Source organism: Contarinia nasturtii, unplaced genomic scaffold (genome assembly GCF_009176525.2).
Source record: "Contarinia nasturtii isolate CC-2019 unplaced genomic scaffold, AAFC_CNas_1.1 Cnas_scaffold_220, whole genome shotgun sequence".
NCBI classification, from domain to species: domain Eukaryota; kingdom Metazoa; phylum Arthropoda; class Insecta; order Diptera; family Cecidomyiidae; genus Contarinia; species Contarinia nasturtii.
The window spans coordinates 3,067,223-3,087,537 of NW_022197577.1; the positions used below are offsets into that span (position 1 = coordinate 3,067,223).

At 33.0% G+C, this 20,315-nt stretch overlaps 5 protein-coding genes and 1 pseudogene across 6 annotated transcripts; all 6 read left to right on the forward strand.

Annotated features, from left to right (window-relative positions):
• Positions 1–1,626: 1,626 nt before the first annotated feature.
• LOC116336920 (glutathione S-transferase D7-like) lies at positions 1,627–2,733 on the forward strand. The gene is made up of 3 exons (XM_031761143.1): positions 1,627–1,776; positions 1,854–1,902; positions 1,958–2,733. The coding sequence occupies exons 1-3, from the start codon at positions 1,679–1,681 to the stop codon at positions 2,492–2,494; spliced, it is 684 nt and encodes a 227-aa protein (XP_031617003.1). The 5' UTR covers positions 1,627–1,678; the 3' UTR covers positions 2,495–2,733.
• Positions 2,734–4,331: 1,598 nt separating this feature from the next.
• Positions 4,332–6,219, forward strand: LOC116336918 (prostatic acid phosphatase-like). The gene is made up of 8 exons (XM_031761141.1): positions 4,332–4,443; positions 4,512–4,536; positions 4,629–4,667; positions 4,756–4,847; positions 4,908–5,055; positions 5,123–5,423; positions 5,490–5,742; positions 5,812–6,219. The coding sequence occupies exons 1-8, from the start codon at positions 4,408–4,410 to the stop codon at positions 6,049–6,051; spliced, it is 1,134 nt and encodes a 377-aa protein (XP_031617001.1). The 5' UTR covers positions 4,332–4,407; the 3' UTR covers positions 6,052–6,219.
• A 3,568-nt stretch (positions 6,220–9,787) lies between these two features.
• Positions 9,788–11,716, forward strand: LOC116336919 (lysosomal acid phosphatase-like). The gene is made up of 8 exons (XM_031761142.1): positions 9,788–9,898; positions 9,976–10,000; positions 10,120–10,158; positions 10,238–10,329; positions 10,393–10,543; positions 10,615–10,915; positions 10,975–11,236; positions 11,303–11,716. The coding sequence occupies exons 1-8, from the start codon at positions 9,863–9,865 to the stop codon at positions 11,525–11,527; spliced, it is 1,131 nt and encodes a 376-aa protein (XP_031617002.1). The 5' UTR covers positions 9,788–9,862; the 3' UTR covers positions 11,528–11,716.
• Positions 11,717–11,884: 168 nt separating this feature from the next.
• On the forward strand, positions 11,885–12,701 carry LOC116337228 (annotated as a pseudogene).
• A 743-nt stretch (positions 12,702–13,444) lies between these two features.
• LOC116337117 lies at positions 13,445–16,209 on the forward strand. Its single transcript, XM_031761445.1, has 7 exons — positions 13,445–13,637; positions 13,695–13,822; positions 13,893–13,959; positions 14,052–14,277; positions 14,378–14,805; positions 14,881–15,662; positions 15,738–16,209. Exons 1-7 carry the CDS (start codon positions 13,513–13,515, stop codon positions 15,848–15,850), a joined length of 1,869 nt encoding a protein of 622 aa, XP_031617305.1. The 5' UTR covers positions 13,445–13,512; the 3' UTR covers positions 15,851–16,209.
• A 1,604-nt stretch (positions 16,210–17,813) lies between these two features.
• On the forward strand, positions 17,814–19,653 carry LOC116337101 (prostatic acid phosphatase-like). Of its 2 annotated transcripts, none has more exons than XM_031761419.1 (9): positions 17,814–17,901; positions 17,968–17,998; positions 18,097–18,122; positions 18,190–18,281; positions 18,365–18,377; positions 18,451–18,598; positions 18,665–18,968; positions 19,031–19,283; positions 19,362–19,653. In XM_031761419.1, exons 1-9 carry the CDS (start codon positions 17,830–17,832, stop codon positions 19,584–19,586), a joined length of 1,164 nt encoding a protein of 387 aa, XP_031617279.1. In that variant the 5' UTR covers positions 17,814–17,829; the 3' UTR covers positions 19,587–19,653. The 2 variants fall into 2 exon arrangements, with proteins under 2 accessions (XP_031617279.1, XP_031617280.1); XM_031761420.1 differs by having other exon boundaries at positions 18,749–18,968.
• Positions 19,654–20,315: the final 662 nt, after the last annotated feature.

The window sequence follows — 20,315 nt, forward strand, 5'->3', positions numbered from 1 at the left end:
CCAAGACATGATTCCAGTAGTTTGGACCTGAAACAAAAACTTGGTTGACTCTCTGAGTCTTCAAACATGAACACAATCGAACAAAAGTTGTTCGTTTGTGAAGTGATAGGGAAAATCGGACCTCATTATTTTACAGTGTTATGTGTCATGTTGCTACCATGCCTTTAGAGGATGAAAGGTCCTTCAATGCTGAATAGTACACAACCATTTGATTGTCAAAAGTCATCACGGGAATATGGAGACCAAAACTCTGAAACTTATAATCCCAAAACATGGCAAAAAGAAGCCCATCAAACAGTCGACTATTTGACCACCCAAAAGATCGAATTGATGCACAATACTCCGTGTACGAATTATTCGGGACCCCTCTGTCCACCAGAGACCAAAATCAGTTGGATACAATATATTTTTCGTACTTGAAATTAGGTGCATATTCAAAAAAGTGCACTTTTTGGAGTGTCATGTTTAAGCTGCTGTCGTAGCCATACCACAAAACTAAAATTCGTCCTGTTAAGTCAAATGGTCATGAAAAATGTCCAACTTCACGAATATGACAATGGTTTGCATCGGGCAATACTAAAACATACATATTGAAGAAACTTAAATAGTCGCCTACGTATATGGAAAATCAATCATTTTTCATATAGAAAAATATCGATATTTCAATGACCAATTTGTATTACACCCAAAGAGTCAGCAAACAGTCAGTTTGGAGACTTTTTTATGCGAACATCGCTGATCAGCGCCATCATGCATGAGTTCGGTGAACTCAATTTAGTTCGGTATCATGAAAAATAATTTAATAATAAGTAAACAACTTAAAAGTTCAGTAATCTTTGGATTTTATTTTAGATTTTGCTATCTTGTTTGTAGCCAGGGCTGTAATTTTCACTCTCTCAGTGCACACACACAGTAGTGTGCACACTCACATTCTATGTGCGTCGCACACAATGCTTGTATTTTGAATGTGCACGCACACTTAGTCACAAGTTTGACATTTTTGGCGGTTGGCAAATTTGTAACTAAGTGTGCGTGCACAATCAAAATACAAGCATTGTGTGCGACGCACATAGAATGTGAGTGTGCACACAACTGTTTGCATGCACTGACAGAGTGAAAATTACAGCCCTGTTTGTAGCTTGTTTCGCGTTATTTGTATTGCAAAAAAGTACTTGTAAAAATGACATCAGTTAACAACACTTCAATTTAAAATTGTCCTTGACAATTCACCCTGAAAATGAAATGTGGGCTTGTATCACGCACACCTCCATATCGTTTATCAAACATTTTATTCGGAATAAACGGTTGAAATAAAGTTTCTATTTTTGCATTTGATTCATTTAGAAATGATGACGATTGTAAATTCAATTGTTACAAATTGTATAATTGACCAGCAATGCACGACTTGCACATTATGCAATATTGGGTTGATTCGAATTTTTTTCTTTGACGCAAGTAACTATGATTGATTGGTTTTTATAAATACAACGGATGTTCAAGTCATATATCATTTACCATAATCATGCCATATAGCTGTAATTTTATTTGATGATAATTCATATAGAACGAGTAGAATTGAGCTTGAAATAAAAACCTCTCCCATAAATGATGATTAGATCAATTCACGTTCAGCATTAGTCGGAGTAACAATCTTTTCAAATTCTTCTTTGATATAAACATGAGTGGTAAACTTATTTTGTACAATATAGATCTGAGTCCACCGGTTCGAACGGTAAAGACTGTCGCAAAATTACTTGGTTTAGATCTTGAACTTCGGTAAAAAAATCGACTACTGTATAAAGTTCTATAAACAAAAAAAAACTTAATTTTTCTTTCAAAAACCAAAATTTTAGTAATATAAATTTATTGGAAGGTGAACATCTAAAGGAACCATACGCAAGGGTAAGGGGAAAACATCTTTTTCTATGTTTATTTTACTCAATTATTTGTTAAACAGATCAATCCCGAGCGTGTTGTACCCACCTTGATCGATGGAGATTTCATCATTTGGGAGAGTCACGCCATTTGCGCATATTTAGTGGATAAATACGGCAAAGAAAAAGATTGTGCATTATATCCAAAGGATTTGCAATTGAGAGCCAAATGCAATCAACGGATGATTTTTGATGCTGCAAGTCTGTTTGTACGTTTGCGTGACTGTTCGCGTCCGATATTTTTCCAAGGACATAAAGAAGTACCGCAGGAAAAAATCGATTTAATTTATACGGCCTATGACATTCTGGAAGAATTTCTTGCAATCGATCCATTTTTGGTGGGCAATAATTTGACGATTGCCGATATTAGTGCGTCAATAACAATACTACCACTTGAAATATACGCTCCACTCAAGCCTGAAAAGCATGCAAAAATCATCGCGTGGTTGAAGCGTGTCAGCAAAACCATACCGTTTTTCGATAAAATGAATCTGAAATGCGTTGAAGAAGTACGTCAAATGATTCATGCGGCTTTGGAAAAGAATAGGCACAGCTCATAGTTTTGTGGGAAATAAATTGAAGTTTTGATTCATTTTGAAATGTGAAGGGTATTGAAGTGAAGGGAAATAATGATGTAATGATGCTTTACATCTACTGATCAGACTATTCAGCAAAACACAAAGAGTTTTTCTTCATAGAATAATAACAGGAAAAATGAAATAAAATTTGAACTTTTATGTATGTCCATTTTGACACTCAAATTTTTATTTTATTCCAAAAGATTACAGAAACTACTCAATTATTTATGTGTTTCATTAATTTAATGAGGTCTATTATCTTTCATTTATTTGGCATTCGGTCATTTTTAGTATGATTATTCACACATGTAACTCTACCAGAGTTATTTAACTCGAACGACATCAACAGAAAAAGTGGCTCAAGACATCTCAGTCAATTTATGCTGTCACAATTATTGAATTCATTTTGTTCTTCTTCCAGAGCCGTGCTCGTATGGCACGATAAATCCACAAACATGCACCGATGAGACCATAAAGCAGGGATTGTTCCTCTGAGGAGGAGGAATGGTGAGGAGGAAAATGAGGAGGAGGAGGAGAGCGAGGAGGATCCTCCTCCTCAACTGAGGAGGAAAAGTTTTTTTTGCTCAAAGGGCTATTTTTATCACAAAAATATCATTTTTAGCTAAAAACATTTTCCTCCTCAGTTGAGGAGGAGGATCTCCTCCTCCTCCTCATTTTCCTCCTCACCATTCCTCCTCCTCAGAGGAACAATCCCTGCCATAAAGTAAAGCAAATGAAATCTGTAACGAAATATAAAAACAAAATAAAATGCTATACTATATGAAATCGAATAAATTCGAAGCTTCTTTACAAAAATGTCCAGCAGCCCCATTCATGCTTTAGTTGTAAATTGATAGTTTTCCCATATGTGCTATTTTGAAAGCACGAAAAATTGTCAATGTCGGAATAACTTTTCAGATCTGTGCCACAAACTTGCTTATGGAAATATTCAAATGAATTGTAAGCAGATTTGGAAAATGTGTCATTGCCATATTGACCACCATTAACCTAGCCCAATAATTGAGTTGTTAGCAAGAGAATGAAAACTTTATAAGTAAAAAAATATAAGTAATTAAGAATGATAAATTTCAACCGAAATAATCGTTATTAATCTTTTGATGTCATTAAATAAGTCCATCAATTCTGTAATGGGATAATAAACGAAACGTTCGTAATGATTCAAGCGACTTTGGGAAAGACTCAGCATATTTGTAATTAGAAGTGTATCGAAGTGAATTGAAATAAAAATGACTTCTTGGAAGAATGATACATCTTTCTAGAAATATTTTATTCTAGAAAACATTTGAGCTTATTCATAGTTACCAAATAAAGCACCCACCGTTCTTGAATAAACAATATTGGTGGGATTACAATAATTCACATTTTTACGATAAAAACATGCTTATTTACACGCAAGCAGAATTTTATATTATTTTTTTCCACGTGTACTTTCATATAAAATATGAATTTAAGTGTGTATCCAAATTATATTGCTTTATAGATGAAGTTGTTTAGTATGTTAAATGTGGCTGAAATGTTGAAAAAAATGTTCCAAAACGTCACCAAATATATTTTGAAAGCATTTTGAGGGCAAATTACCACTGTTTTTCGAAATGGAAATTTTCTTAAACCATAAAAGTAATTTACAATTGAGTCTTATATTATAATGTTTTCTTCGATAACTCGTTGACTATTTTCATTCCAAATTTATTAAATTCCATTTAAAACAAACAGTCGCAATACAATTATCATTTGTACAGGTGTTCCATTTCGAAATACTCTAGCAAAATAACATGTATAAAAAGCGGTGAAATTCAAGAGGATCGATAATTCTATGTTTTCTACGATTGAATCGATCGAAAAATAGAAAGAAAATATTGATATTTTCATCAAAAATGAAGTGTTTGTTACTATTCTTCGCCGTGTGTCTTGTAAGTAGTTCGTTTTTAAGTCTCTGTTCATTCAAAATTCACACATACATTGTCTCCTCAAAATATAGGTGCACCAATGTGCAGGAGCTCCAGGTAAGTTCAACAGAAAACAAACGATTATTAGTTTTTTTCCCCAACATTTTTAAGTTTTGCTTTAAATCAATTATTTTTCTTTTTTTTTTAAGGTGACGGTTTGATATTCGCACACGTGGTCTTCAGACATGGTAAAAACTAATCCCTTTCCGACATGTTTTACAGCGAATTTTAATTTTATCTGTAGAACAAGATTGAAAAAGATCTCTTCTCATTCAGGTGATCGTAATATTTACACACCCTTTGGAAAAAATGATCCGTTTTCAAATGAGATAAAGTACTGGCCGGGTGGATTTCAACAACTCACCGACGTAAGACATTCAAACAATGATATCATTGATAGCGAATTAATTTGAAATATATTCACTCAGTTGGGAAGACAGCAACAATATGAACTGGGACAATACCTTGCAAAAAGATATAGAAAGCTTATTGGGAATAAGTATTCAGATAGCAAAGTTTACTGCCGAAGTACTAACATCACACGTGCAATGTTAAGCGCTTATAATACACTGGCTGGTATGTTCCAATCAAGCACAATTTATTCGAATAAATTAACCTCAATTTCTTTCTTCTTTTACAACAGGCATGTTCCCATCATCCTCAAAAGAGAAATGGAATCCAAACCTCGAATCCAAATGGACTTCACAGGTAAATACAATTCCTGAAATCGAAGACTTTGTTTTGGCCACAAAAAAACCATGCAAACAGTGGTTGGATGGGCACACAGAAGTCGCCAATTCACCCGAAATGAAAAATATAGTCAGTGATAACGCTGCATTGTTTGAGAAATGGGAAAATCTGGCTGGCAGACCGATTAAAAAAATTGGTCATGTTAATGTGCTTTATCAGACGCTTAAAATTGAAAAAATGAGAGGTTTTGAAGGGTGAGTTCAACGACATTTTGAATCAAAATATATTTCTTATTCAATTCGATATTTCACATCGATTAGGTTTCCAAGTTGGGCCGAAGAGTTGGTGAAGGAAGGAACCAATTTTGAAAAAATTGCCTTCAAAGATTTTGAATTCTATGGAAAGACACCAAAAATGGCAAGAATCCGACCAGGTTTTCTGCTTAAAGAAATTTTGGAACGTTTTAGCCAAAAAGCAAGTGGAAGCTTAACACCAGATCGATCACTTTGGCTTTACTCAGCTCATGATGTTACGATTGCAAACATTTTGGGTGGACTTGGTGTATACAATGACGTGAGTAACCTTCTATTTATAGATTTTAATTCATACAGTTATTAATTTTCATTTTATTTTCTGTCTCAGCCGAAAAATAACTTACAAGCTCACATTCCACCCTATTCTTCGTGTGTGTTTTTCGAACTTCATCGGAATAAAGGAAAATACCATATTGAAGTCTATTACAAAAGGGACCGTGGCGTTGACAAACGCCCACTTCAACCTCTTAGACTTCGTTGCGGACCAAAGTGCCCACTAAACGAATTCTATGACAAATACAACGACATTATCCCAACCAAGAGCTTTGACGAAGAATGTCATAATTAAAGTTTATAAAGCCACCTTCAGCTATTTCATTCATTCATGAACGAAGTACAATTATCATCTAATGTTATTTTGACTGAAGTGACATCAATTTGAAAAAAACATCCACACAATAATTGTAATAAATGAAATAGTTTCTTTTTTGCATGGTTTTTAACTAATGACGAAACACATTTTTATGTTCAATCAATAAAAATGATTTAAATTTATTCAGACCTCTCTGTTTTTAGTTTAAAAACTGTTTTTTTTTTGTAAAATACGTGTAACTGCAGACATTCTCAACATCTCTCTCTCTCTCTCTCTCTCTCTCTCTCTCCCTCTCTTTTAGAAACATAACTAGAACACAAACCAGACGATTAAGGTTTTAAAAATAACGGACCCTTACACATAAGAGGAAAAATTTCAAATAATATCCAATAGAGGGATCCTCTGAGAATAGCTGTTGAAGCCTTTAAAGATATATTTGACCATATTACTGTTAATATTATAAGAAATAAGAATAGATTTAGAAATGTGATAATGTTATAAAAAACTAAATCCTGTGATAAATATGTATGTATAGTCGTTTTCAATAAGATCTGTTACAGCGAACTGTCAAAATTTTGAACAAACAACATACCCTCAACAAAATTCAAACCAAATTGACACGTTTAACTAAGAAGCCTTGTGTACTTTTGAATGGAAATGCGTTCCGAAATTCATTGTATTAGTTTGACAACACAGATCTTTTTGGAAATGACTATACATATAATATACCAACACCAACACTTAATCAAGCATAAAACAACAAACAAACCTATAACAAAACTAAATAACTCTAAAATTACGATCAGAAAATTGTGATAGTTTCAATATTGTAAGACTTGTAGACAGCAAATTGTCAATAAATCTAATCTAATCAATCTAATTTAATCTCTCTTGATTAAAAACATCAACTATATAACTGTACTGGTTGAGAGTGAAAAATATTTAACTTCGCATTGGTAATTAAAGTTAAAATAAAGTTAATTTCTTTTCTTCGCAATTCAAAATTTGGTTCTTCTCTGTAGTCTGACTCCTGTTATATTGATAATTTATTGACTTGTTTTTAATTTGAAAATATTATCATACTATTTAAAGAGATGCTGGTGCCAGAATAAATTGTAAACAAAATAGGGTAACGAGCAACTTCAACGTTGCATTATTATCTTCGACTCAAGACATTTTTTTTTAAATTACGCACAGAGAATATATCGAAATAAACCTACATGTCCATTCAAGCAGATGTTTCATTTCAAATCGGCAATAGCTCATGTAATAAATTGAACAAAAGGAAAGAAAAACACAGAGTAAGAGTTGTTATTTGCGAAAGAATGAATCTATCGAGATATAACTGCATTTCTGTTAAGATGATTATTCCATTTGTTTTCGTTGTTACCTGTTTGGTAAGTATTTTGATTTTTATTGAATCATTCGTTCAAAAAATTCAAAAAAAATTCGTGCAAAAAGGTTAAATTTACAAGTCAACTCAGTGGTATGTAATTCCATGTGGTATATCTGTATGAATATTACACAATTTTTTAACTAATTGTGATTAGATTTGGGTTTGGTTTAATTAACTTTAAAAACTGTTTTGTTTCTTCTTTTGGATTCATTTTGGAAATCCAGTTAGTACACTGGTATTTGCACATGTTGTAAGTTTCCCCGTTCTTCTGACGATAGTTTTCGGTATTAAAAGCAATAAAAAACCCTTTCAGCTATTTCGACATGGTCATCGTAATGTATTAGAGCCATTCGGTCCGGAAGATCCGTTCGCAGATGTTGATAAATACTGGACAGAAGGCGGGTAATTGGAATTGGATGTTTTTAAAATTCTTTTGTTTTTAATTTATGTTTTTTTACTTTGGTTCTTTCTAGTTCTCTTACCAACGTAATATCCAAAAAATGAACAGTATTATCATGTCACATTTTTATTTCATTTTTATCAATTGAATTTAAAAAAAAAATAGCAGGGAAGAAGACAGGAACATGAAATGGGCGAATACCTTGCGAAAAGATATAGGAACCTTATTGAAAAAAATGGTTATCACAGAGATAATATTTATGTGTGGAACACTGACGTTGATCGAACTTTGATGTCAGCAGCTCACATTTTAGCCGGTACCTTTCCACCGAACGTAATTTATCCATCACAGGCGATGTGAAAATGAACAGCAACTAACGATAAACGTGTTGGTTAATTCATTAACAACAGGTATGCTACCGCCAGTCGGGAAACAGATTTGGAGCAAAGACCTCGGTCACAAATGGCATACAATACCAATCCACACCGTACCAGAGATCGATGATTTTATTTTTTCCACAAATAGACCGTGTCCACGGTATAAGGCAGCTCGAAAGGCTGTTGACCATTCATCCCAAGTGAAAGCAGTTGTCAAAGAGCATGCGGAATTCTTTAAACGTCTAACGAACGAAATTTAGAACGATTTAGCAAGAAAGCGAACGGAACTCTAGATCCAGACCGAACATTATGGTATGCTAATTTCAAAATAGGTTATGTCAAATGTTTACTTCCTCTATGCATAATAATTTTATGTACTCTAAAAATGAAGGCTACACAGTGCGCATGATATCAGGATAGCAAACATTTTAGGCGGACTTGGATTACAAAAAGAAGCATGGGATTGACAAAAAGCCACTTCAATCTCTGAAACTTCTACTATCTCTGAACTATTATGACACTGAATGCAAGCTTTAGCAGACAAATATTGTGCTTTCTATGAATGAAATAAAAATATATGTCGCTACAACAAAAGTGTGACGGTTTTTCTCCCGTCTCGGCTATTTGAATGTATTGTTTTGCCATGTATACAAAAAACTTTGACAGAGAACCAATTGTAAGAAAATGAATTTGAATTTTCAATTGGAAAAAAACAAGTGTTTTTTTAGTTATCGTGCATATTGAGTTGTTTTCGTTTTATTCTCTAGTGAATGTACTTCACATCTTACCATATTTAACACGTTTTATCCAGATATTTCAAAACAATATGAAATGTATACGAAAAGAAACAAAATTGTCTAAAAATGGGCCCAATTCTCGTTTCATCGCTTTTTGTAGGTTGAAAACCTTTAATTGCTTTAAAATAATTTCGAAAAATTATTCTATTCTTTGAAGAATATTATGATTAATGTTTATTTAATACAGTAGTGCGAGGAAAATTTTTCAGGGGGAGGAGGTTGATTTTTCCAAAACCGGACAAATTTTCGTTTTTTTTTTGCCCTTCACTTTTTTGACGAAAATCCCTAGCAAATCGATGGAATTTTCTCCGTGAAAAACCCTAGAAAATCGGAAAAAGTTATCTCGGATCTAAATACCCTAGCAAATTGAAAGAATTCTACTCAATTTTTTACATTGATGAGCTAAAAGAAGTGTCTTCACTTTTTGAATCAAAAACCCTAGCAAATTTGAATAATTTTCGTGAAAAAAATGTCTAGTCCAAATCACAGGGGGGGTAGCCCCCCTTGACACACTACTGATTTAATACCTTAACAGGTCCCATCTAAGCAAAATGCGCTTGAGTGTAAATTTTAAAACATTTTATCTTTTAATTTACCTATTAAGAAAAAAAAAAATTATGCACAAACATGAATTATTTTTTTTTCGTTTAAAAATAAGTCTAAAGTTTATTTGAACAGATGGTTAAACTCAGAGACGTTTGCAAAATTAAATGTATAAAAAGAAGTAAAGTTGGAGAAATGAATAATTCTATCTTGTTTCTTTGCAACGATAATATTAATTCAAAATTAAAGTACAGAATAAAAAGAAGATATTGAAATGAAATTATTATCTTTGTTTGCTGTTGTGTGCTTCGTAAGTAGTTCTCAATTTTTCGCAATTATTATTTTAAAAAAATTCAATAAAAAATATTAAATTCTCTCTGAAAATAGTTGTACCAATGTGCAAGCGACCCAGGTATGGACCCCCTTTAATAATATTACACAAAATATTCAACCATTTAATTAATTAAGATTGAAATCAGTTAAATTCAGAATTTAAAGCATTTCTATTATCTTAATGGGTTTAAATAATAGGTGACGGATTGGTATTCACGCACATTCTCTTTAGACATGGTAACTGAATCTTTTTGGCCTCTTTTTTTTAAGTCATTTTGATTTTATACATATTGAGTCTTATTCTTATAAAATTAAGGTGAGCGGAACATCCTTACGCCATATGGTCCAAATGATCCTTTTGCTGACGTCAAGACATATTGGCCTGAAGGTTACGGTCAATTAACATCCGTAAGACATTCAAGCGATGAAATTTCTTTAGTCGAAAGTAATGTTAAAAAAATATTTCTGTAGGAAGGTAGAAGACAGCAATATGAATTGGGCGAATATCTTGCGAAAAGATATAAAAACCTAATTGGAGAAAATGGTTATCACAAAAATAACATTTATGTACGAAGTACAGATGTAGATCGAACCTTGATGTCGGCAGCTCATACATTAGCTGGTAGGTTTCCAACGAATATTACGTTTCCACTATATATATGACATAACGATGTCTTGATTTATTGGCATTAGGCATGTTTCCGCCACTCGGAAAACAGGCTTGGAATAAAGACCTCGGTCGCAAATGGCAAGCAATACCAATTCACACTGTGCCGGAGGTCGACGATTATGTTTTATATACGATAAGACCGTGTCCCAAGTATAAAACATCTTATAAAGCAATCTTTGATACACCCGAAGTAGAAGCAGTTGACAGAGAGCATGCTGGACTTTTTAAAGAATTGACCAAATTTACGGGGAATCCAATCACAAAAATGAGTCAAATTCATCTTCTTTATCAGACACTTGAGATAGAAAAATCGAAAGGATTGAAGTATGTTCAAGTATTTTGTGCCATTTTCTTCATAGATAATAATGAATATTTACTTTAAGTATTTCGCAATGGGCAAAAAATTTGGTGTACAAGGGATCTGCCATGGAAAAATTAATTAATCGTAAATTTGGTTTCTATGCAAAAACCAAAGAGATGGCCAAAATGAGACCTGGTTACCTGCTCAAAGAAATCCTGGAACGCTTCAGTAAAAAGGCAAATAAGACATTGGATCCAGATCGTTCAATGTATATATACAGTGCCCACGATACGACCATTGCACACGTTTTGAATGCACTTAATTTATACAGTAAAATTTGGGAGGTGAGGTTGATTGCAAATATTGCGTTTTTTCGGGATTATGTTTTAATGTTTTTTTTTCTGTTTCAGCCACACAGCCCACCCTATTCAGCATGTGTATTTTTTGAACTTCATCGCAATAAAGGAAAATATCACATCGAAATCTATTACAAGAGTGAACAGGGAAGAGATAAAAAACCACTTCAACCTCTTAAACTTCTTTGTGGTACAAAGTGCCCATTGGACGAATTTTATAGATTGTACAGTGATATTATTCCCACTCGGGATTATGATATTGAATGCAAACTAAATTAGGAGTACTCCATGAAGAATTCAACAATGATTAAATGAATGATCATAGTCTTACTTTATCATCATGAAAACTGTATAGAATTTAAAACCTTTATTTTTGAAAGCCTCAACTCCTGACGCAAAAGAGCTTAATTTTATACGTTTGAAATATCGGTTTGAATAAAATTTGCTTGGACGATTATAACACTTTCATTTCAAATTCTTGTTCTAAGACACTTTATTTTTATAAAATCTTTTTGTCCATTAGGACCCGCTATTGTGCATAAGAGCATTTTACCAGATCCACATAATTTGAAAATTACTTGTCCTGTTAATGGTGTTGAAAAGCAATCAGAAACTTATTCCAATTAATATATTTTTTACAGACCTTTGCAAGGTGGATTGGTGGGTCCAACATTTGTATGCATCATTGGTGTTCAATTCCGACAATTGAGAAAATGTGATCGATTTTTGTACGAAACAGATGATCCAAATCTCAAATTCATCGAAGCCCAATTGAACGAAGTCAGAAAAACTACATTATCGAACATTATTTGCGATAACATGGATAATCCAGGCGATATGTAACGGGCTGCTTTCGATTTACCAATCAATTTCTTGTAAGTCGAAGTGAATTGAATTCACATTCAATTTTCTCAGATCTTTGATTGAACAAAATAATTGAATTTAATTTTTGTTTTGTTTATAGAAATCCACGAGTTCCATGTCATACAATGCCACAAATCGACTTTAATGCCTGGAGAGGAAACACAGTTTCAGGCTGTCAAATTGGTGGCCGTCAAGTAGCCGTCGGTCAATCTGCATTCCCATCCCCTTGTACAAGCTGCATTTGTACAAACGAAGGCGTTAGAAATTCCCTTCATTTGAAATCTTTGTTTAAAAATTCAATTTACAATTTAAAAAAAAAAAAATGTTATTTTTTCTATTTCCATAGGCACAATGTGCATCACTTCGTATCACCGATTGTGCTCAATTGGCCCGTGAATGGTCAAAAGATGCAATTTTAGCGGATGATATTTGCAGCGCCCAATGCGGTTTAGTTCTCCAATGTACACAATCAAGCAATATTGCCGGTTTGAGTGTGCCACCATCAACGCGAATCACACGTTCACGTCCACTTGCAACTTGGCAAACAACTAGTTTTAGTTTACCAGATTTAACTCAATTCATAGGCTAAAAATAGTTTATCTATTGAATTTTTTAAAAGACACGAAAGAAAGAACCTATCAAACGAATAGAGAATAAAAACGAAAATGAAACGAATGTAAACAAAAACCGTGTAGCTAATTAAGTATTGAATTTTTTTTAGCTAATTTGTAAATGAGCCATATATAAATTTATATTTGCTTTAAAATATTATAAGATCTAATTTGTGACAAGAATATCACCGAATGAAAACGAAACAAAAACAATATACTCTTTGAAATTTTGAAATTGAAATTACTATAGAAATCGTTCACTCTTGATTGATATTATTTTTGATCGATATTTTATATGTAATGAATGTATGGCTAGAGATGATGCGCAAAATAATTCGTTCAACTTTGTTACGCATATCTCAATTTGAAACCCTCAACAATGATGATGATAATAATTGTATATGTAAATTCAGTTTAAGCTAAACAATAAGAAAATAATTAAATTATTGTTTTAAAAACATTATCAAATTTTTTATAAATTTCATTTTAACGGACATTTTTATTTTTGGTGTTACTGTCGTTCCATTGCTGCGAATTTATGTTTATTCCATTGCGGTGGTGTCGTTATCGTTGGCATATGTATTGATGACGACCGCATTTGTACACGGACACGGACACAATTTTTTTTATTCCATTGTGGTGGTGTTTTGCATTTTATTCAAATGCGTCACATCGAAAACGCACACTGTGCGACCGCAACGCAGTATTGTTTGCATACTATTTCGGAAGACACGAGTTTGGATGGTTTAATTTGGTATAATATCTACATATTTCTGTTGTGTGTTAAAAATGGCAAAGAGTTTCCGAGAAATTGTAAGTGATGAAGACGCATTGATGGAATTATTGCACATCGCCGATACTCGTGCAATCGATGGAGATGGTGTGGTCAGTCTACGAGATTTTGATGACATTTGGTAAATATTTGTTGATTGTTTTTATCCGAAAGAGTTACAATTTTATCGTTTGAACAGTGCAAAAATAGCCACAATCAATACAGTCAATCCGAAGACATATTCTCGTCGTATCGCGTGGACATTGATCAGTCGATTGCTTCTGGGCCTCACATCGTATTTGGACATTTGTGTGCAAAACTGTTTTGGTAATTTTTTTATTGTTCATAGCTTCGTTCGATTAACTTGATTTTCTTTCATAAATTATTCACTAAACAGAGGAAAGTCTCAAGCTCAATCAACAATTGGGAAGTAATTTGGTTATGGTAAAATCGAAACGCAAAACGTAAGCATTATGATTGGCATTTTATTTGGTTTTGTTTTTTCGTCTTACCCAAAACAGTGTAATTCAATGCTCGTATAAAATTCCATTTTCAGTTTACTTGTCGAATCCCAAAAGGCAAAGAAACAACGGATAACCATTGTTGCAAAAGAAACAACCAATGTTGACTGGAATCGATTGTGGGAAGAACCGTTAGAATTGGACAGCGAAGAATTGACACAACCAGATTTGACTTTAGTTTCGATTGATAAGATCACACTGCGTGAAATCGAACCACCAACAGTGTCGTCGGGTCTTATTGACATTCATGATTCGATTGGGGTATTTTGAATTTTTATTTTCTTTTTTTACAATCGATGCTTTCTTCAAGTGAAAAGAATGTTTGAACAATGAATTGAATTGTATCTTTTATTCAATTTAGTTTGATGGATCGGGTGATGTTATTTTTGATTCGCATTTGGAACCATTTGATGATGGTAGTTTTGGCGCGAATATGATTGTCACATGTCGTTCATTTGATGAAAACATGAATGATATAACTATACAGTCAGCATTTGAAGACACAATTTCCACTCTTGCTGCACTAGGAAAATCACCGAAATCACTAGTACTGCCAAATTCACCGGCATCGTCAAACTTATCAGCACCGCAAAGTCCAGTCCAAAAACTAACTGTGAATGATCGACGACGCACTGAAAATCCATTGAGTGTATTGAAATCAACACCGTTTGCACCACCAAATATTGCAGCATTAGCAAAGAAAGGAAAGTGTCGAAAAGTGACCATTTTCAAAGACGAAGACGACGAAAAAATCATCGCCGGCGATGTGATGAAAAAACGTATTTCGAAGTGAGTTTTGTTGAGAATATTTTTTTTTCTGAATGAATTACAAAACATATCTAACATAACGTTGTTTATATATAGCACAACAGCCAGTTGCAAGGCTCGAAAATCCGATCTGTTCACCAAAGAAAAACTACAGAAACTGAAGCTGAACGATATGTTTACGGCTCCCGCTATTCGTGGTACGCCTAATCAAAAATTGTTCGCACGCAGTGCAAAAACTCGACTGGTCATCGAAGTCGATTGGACAACGATACAAGATGCCTTTGATTCTGGTATTCGGGATGATAACGGAACGAAATTATCGGAAGAAATCGATATTTTGCAAAATGAAAATGGCAATATTTCGCGCCGCACTCGAAGCCAATCACGAATGTCAATGTCATTCAATGGACCAATGTTGAATCCGGTACTATCATCGACACCAATTAATCCATCGCAAAAATCGGTGCACAGTTTTCATGCATCTCATCCCAATAATGTTGTTCCAAATGACATATCACCGATTGATTCCTATACTGATCTCTTTGAACCACCGTCTCCATTCATGGACATCGCTGCTTTGGCTCCGCCTGGCTTCAAAAATGACAGCCAAAATCATGAGTCAAACAAACAACCGCAATCATCAATTCCACATTTGGACGATCACAATGTGCCAGAAATTGATGTTGCACAAAACAGTTCACCATTAATCGAATGCAGTGATTTGTTGGTTTTGCTTGGTGAAAATTCATTGGAATACACAATGATGCAAAAACTCATAAAATTGTGGCAAAAAGGCATCCATCCCATCAAAGTCGATGATTTGTTGGCCAAAAAATGCAACCGTTTCCAGGCGGCAAAAACATTCGCATCACTACTAAGTAAGTTTCATTGTTTATAATACTGATTTTTTTTTGCATATTCGGTTACAATGATGGATTTCGTTTTGCCATCAGATCTCAAAAAGAAGAAACTGGTTCAATTGGAGAATTCGGCAGACGGAAAAATCGAACACATTTCCAAGGGAGATGACTTTGTATTGATCGTTGAACCTGAACATTCACTTTAGAGTGAAACTGCAAAATTCGGACAGACAACACCACCCACAAAATACTCAACATAGTGAATTTTTTTTGTTTTTCATTACATATATTTGTTGCTCTCAATAATGGCTGTGTCATTCAGTCATAAAATTGTTCAATATATTATTTATTCTCCGATCTATATGTCTCAAAGGGATGAGATTAATTTAACAATAAGTTGAAAAAAAATGGTTAAAATTGTACGTTGACATAAACAAACAACATCAAAACGATGTGTTCATCAATTTGTGAATTATCCATGAAGGATAAATGAATTATATATGCTTTTGTTTCTGAGGAAGAAACATTCATTTTGTTACATTTAAAATATTATTGAGAGACAACACCACCCATAAAACACTCTAGATAGTGAATTTTTCTATTTTTTATTGTATACATTTTTTGCTCTCAGTAATGGTTGTGTCATTTAGTCATATAAATGTTCAATATATTATTTAGTCTCCTATCGATATGTCTTAAACAGATGAGATTAGTTTAACAATAAGTTGAAAAAAAAATGGTTAAAATTGTATGTTGACATAAACACATAACATCAAAACGATGTGTTCATCAATTTGTGAATATCCATGAAGGATTAATTATATACACTTTTGTTTCTCAAGAAGAAACAATCATTTTGTAACATTTATTTCTGGTTTAAATACAATTTTTCTTTTCAAATTTAAATGACTTCTTTGTTTTTTCACTTCATTTTTTTTTCTTTTTTTTCATTTACGAAAGATTTATAAGAGAGGTCACCACTGAACCTTATAGCTTCAAAGCATTTCACTGAAAGATGAATGCCATCTAGTTTACTTTGAACAAACCATTGAAGCTTCAATTGAAATACAGACGGTAATATCTTCAAGGTATGAGTCGAATCTGGTGAAACAAAAAATGTAAATTATAATCAAAAAAAAAAAAATGCAATTTGATCCAATTTTCTAAAATCAGTCTAAATTTCTCTCCAATTTATAAAATCAACAACCGCAAAACAATTTTATTTCCTCATTGAATATTTTTTTATTCAAAGTTACTCGATCAAATTCAATTGCTATTTTTGGTTTGTTGTGATTAATCTATTTATTTTAAATTCCAAAGGATTAACGATGATTTTATTAACTTAAATCCCAAATAGAACATTAAAATAGTTGTTTCAATGTTGCAGTTGAAAGAGCGGTCGTTTTTCAAAGCGGCAAAGGGGTTAATTTTTTTTTTCAATTTTCATTTTAAAGAAACGTATTCAATGTGAAGGGATGTGTTTGAATAGAGTCAGTGTTCATTGTGGAAAAAAATCGGTAGCGCCGCTTAAATATACGATTAAATGAACGCTCCAGAATAAAAACAACGTACAGAATGGTTGTTATATCAAAGCGGAACACGGCGTTTTTTTTATATAGAATTGTTGTTGTATTACAACAGCAAATCTATGTTAAAAAAACGCTGTGTTCCCCTTTGGTATAACAACCATTCAATACGTTGTTCTTATTCTAGAGCGTTCAAATAATGGATTGGGTGTGAGTCTATGCTATTTAGTATAAAAGAACGTCCTGAAATTATACAGAATAAATGTTAAACCAAGCTGGAGACCAATATCACCTCAGATACAATCGATATATTCGATGAAAAAATTGACTTGTTATTTTTCGCACATATTTTTCAAGGAATTTAGTGTATAACGAAATAAATAAATAAGTTACTTTTGTTTTCAAGGCAAATCGTTAAATTTGCGGAAAACTCAAGTCATACGAAACATCTGTTCATACAACTCTATCGAAAATTACGTCAATACATTAAGTAAATGATAGTATACACCTACACAATTTAACGCAGTAAAATATATTTGTTTTTTCATTAAACAAACGAACACTTTATTTGCACAGTTGATTCAATTTGACGATACTCCAAAAAAAATGAATAAAAGGACGGGAATTGGGAAGATGTAATTAATCTGAATATTCTTAGTATGAATTATTCAACAATTAAAATAATATATGTTGAAATGAAGTCTCTACTTTTATTTGCCGTGATGTGCTTCGTAATTTTTTTTTTTGCATATTGCATTATTGTATTATATAAAACACGTTTTTCTTTTTGACAATAGGTAAACCAATGTGGTGCAAGCGGATTAATAGGTATGACATACTAATCAATTAGTAGTTTTTTTTTTATCAAAGTGACAAAATTAAGATATACTAACATATACTAATTTGTTTGTAATAATTTGATATAGGTAGCGAATTGGTTTTTGCCCATATTGTAAGTAAAAGCTTTTATTCTTTAAAATAATTTTTTTTCCCATTTAAAAATCGATCTACATCTACAGGTTGTGCGACATGGTGATCGCAATGTCCTTTATCCTTTCGGCTCCACAGATCCGTTTTCAAACGAAACAAAATATTGGCCGGACGGCTACGGGTAAGCTGAAGTGTTACTTAAAAAAGAAATTCATTTACGATTACTTGTATTTATTGTTTTTTATTTTGTTTTTGTCTTTTTAGTGCACTTACCAACGTAAAATATTCAAATACTGAACACATGTATCATGAAAATGATCGTAATCTATTTTTGAAATCTATTACTGTAGGAAGGTAGACAACAGCAATATGAAGTGGGACTTTATCTTGCGAAAAGATACAAAAAATTCATTGGGAATGGTTATCACAGAGATAAAATTTATGTTCGAAGTACTGATGTTGATCGAACTTTGATATCAGCAGCTCATATTTTAGCCGGTACGTTTCCACCGAATGTATTCACTACACAAATATAAAAAATGTTGCTTAATTCGTTAAAATCAGGTATGTTCCCGCCAACCAAAAAACAGATTTGGAATAAAAAACTCGGTCAAGTATGGCACGCAATACCAATTCATACCATTCCAGAAATCGATGATTTTGTTTTGGCCACAAAAAGACCGTGTCCCAGATATAAGGCAGCTCGACATAGAATCGATCATTCCGATGAAGTGAAAGCAGTGGTCGCAGATCATGCGGAATACTTTAAGAATCTAACAGATCTTTCTGGCAAACCAATCATAAAAATTGATGATGTCAATACACTTTATCAAATACTGACAGTTCAAAAATTGAAAAAATTGGAACCATGAGTTGTGCAACGATTTCATTTATTACAATCAATTCTAATGAAACTTGAAAATTGCTTAGGTTCCCCGAGTGGGCTGAAGATTTGATAACAAAGGGATCACTTATGGAAAATATAACAAATTATAAGCACAGCTTTTATGGAAGCACAACAGAAATGGCAAGGATTAGACCAGGTTTCCTTTTTAAGGAGATTTTGGAACGCTTTAGCAAGAAAGCGAATGGAACTCTAGATCCAGACCGATCATTGCATCTATATAGTGCACATGATATCACGATAGCAAACATTTTAGGCGGACTTGGCGTTTTCGATGATGTAAGTAACTCACATGTACTTAGATTTGTGTGTGTGTGTGTGTGTGTGTGTGTGAAATCATGTAATTTTCTTCTCTAGCCTCACATTCCACCATATAGCAGCTGTGTGTTTTTCGAGCTTCATAAGACTGGAGAGAATTACCACATAGAAATCTATTACAAAAAGGAACGTGGCGCTGACAAACGCCCACTTCAACCTCTTAAACTTCGGTGCGGTACGATGTGTCCGCTAAATGAATTTTATAAAGCATATAATGACATTCTCCCAACTGGAGACTATGACACTGAATGTAAACTTGTTTAATTGAATGCGATTGAATGTAAGAGTTTTTTTTTACGCAGTTATTATAATAACAATTGAAACAAAATAACAATTTACGTTTTTCAATGTGTTTATATATCAATATTTAGTACGTAGTTCTTCTGTTCTTGCATTAAAAGTTGACAAAATAACTAATTTTGAGTTGTTTAAGTATTCAAAGCGCTTAAGGGGATCATCAATTTAATGACTACTTTCCTATATGACATCTTAATTATGTGAAAATTTGTCGAGATTAAAAAAAAATCTCAATTTTTTTGAAATTTTTGTAAGAAAAGTGTGTCGAAAATTATTTGTATCGCAAAACTAACGTCATATTCGGCTTTTTCGTACCCAAATACACCCCCAATACATATTTTTGAGTGTTTAAGCATACATTAAATAACACCAAGGGGAAAACCGGTACTGAAATACTAAATATACTCAGAAGTATTGAAGAGTACCGAAAAGTACCGAAACGTATCAAAACGTACCAAAACGTACCAAATAGGTATTCGTTTCAAAAAAAAGTGAATAATTTTTTCGTGTTTTCGACTGTCTTTTTGGTTTTACATGGCAAGCTTGTATGAAACTCTCGGAGACTCGGTATAATGCACAAAAAAAGTGAAAAAATGTTTTTCGATATTTTTGTGCACTATACCAAGTCTCCGAGAGTTTTATATAAGCCTGCCATGTAGTAGCAGAAAGACAGTCGAAAAGACGAATTTTTTTTTC

Bases quoted from the DNA above. Each gene is read 5' to 3' on its own strand.
- LOC116336920 (XM_031761143.1), top strand. From the start codon at position 1,679: ATGAGTGGTAAACTTATTTTGTACAATATAGATCTGAGTCCACCGGTT. The intron at 1,777-1,853 runs GTAAAAAAATCG...CCAAAATTTTAG, and splicing joins GGTTTAGATCTTGAACTTCG to TAATATAAATTTATTGGAAG. The intron at 1,903-1,957 runs GTAAGGGGAAAA...TTTGTTAAACAG, and splicing joins TAAAGGAACCATACGCAAGG to ATCAATCCCGAGCGTGTTGT.
- LOC116336918 (XM_031761141.1), top strand. From the start codon at position 4,408: ATGAAGTGTTTGTTACTATTCTTCGCCGTGTGTCTT. The intron at 4,668-4,755 runs GTAAAAACTAAT...CTTCTCATTCAG, and splicing joins ACACGTGGTCTTCAGACATG to GTGATCGTAATATTTACACA. The intron at 5,424-5,489 runs GTGAGTTCAACG...CACATCGATTAG, and splicing joins AAAATGAGAGGTTTTGAAGG to GTTTCCAAGTTGGGCCGAAG.
- LOC116336919 (XM_031761142.1), top strand. From the start codon at position 9,863: ATGAAATTATTATCTTTGTTTGCTGTTGTGTGCTTC. The intron at 10,159-10,237 runs GTAACTGAATCT...TATAAAATTAAG, and splicing joins GCACATTCTCTTTAGACATG to GTGAGCGGAACATCCTTACG. The intron at 10,916-10,974 runs GTATGTTCAAGT...ATTTACTTTAAG, and splicing joins GAAAAATCGAAAGGATTGAA to TATTTCGCAATGGGCAAAAA.
- LOC116337117 (XM_031761445.1), top strand. From the start codon at position 13,513: ATGGCAAAGAGTTTCCGAGAAATTGTAAGTGATGAAGACGCATTGATG. The intron at 13,823-13,892 runs GTAATTTTTTTA...TTCACTAAACAG, and splicing joins TTGTGTGCAAAACTGTTTTG to AGGAAAGTCTCAAGCTCAAT. The intron at 14,278-14,377 runs GTATTTTGAATT...TATTCAATTTAG, and splicing joins ACATTCATGATTCGATTGGG to TTTGATGGATCGGGTGATGT.
- LOC116337101 (XM_031761419.1), top strand. From the start codon at position 17,830: ATGAATTATTCAACAATTAAAATAATATATGTTGAAATGAAGTCTCTA. The intron at 18,969-19,030 runs ATGAGTTGTGCA...AAAATTGCTTAG, and splicing joins AAATTGAAAAAATTGGAACC to GTTCCCCGAGTGGGCTGAAG. The intron at 19,284-19,361 runs GTAAGTAACTCA...TTTCTTCTCTAG, and splicing joins GACTTGGCGTTTTCGATGAT to CCTCACATTCCACCATATAG.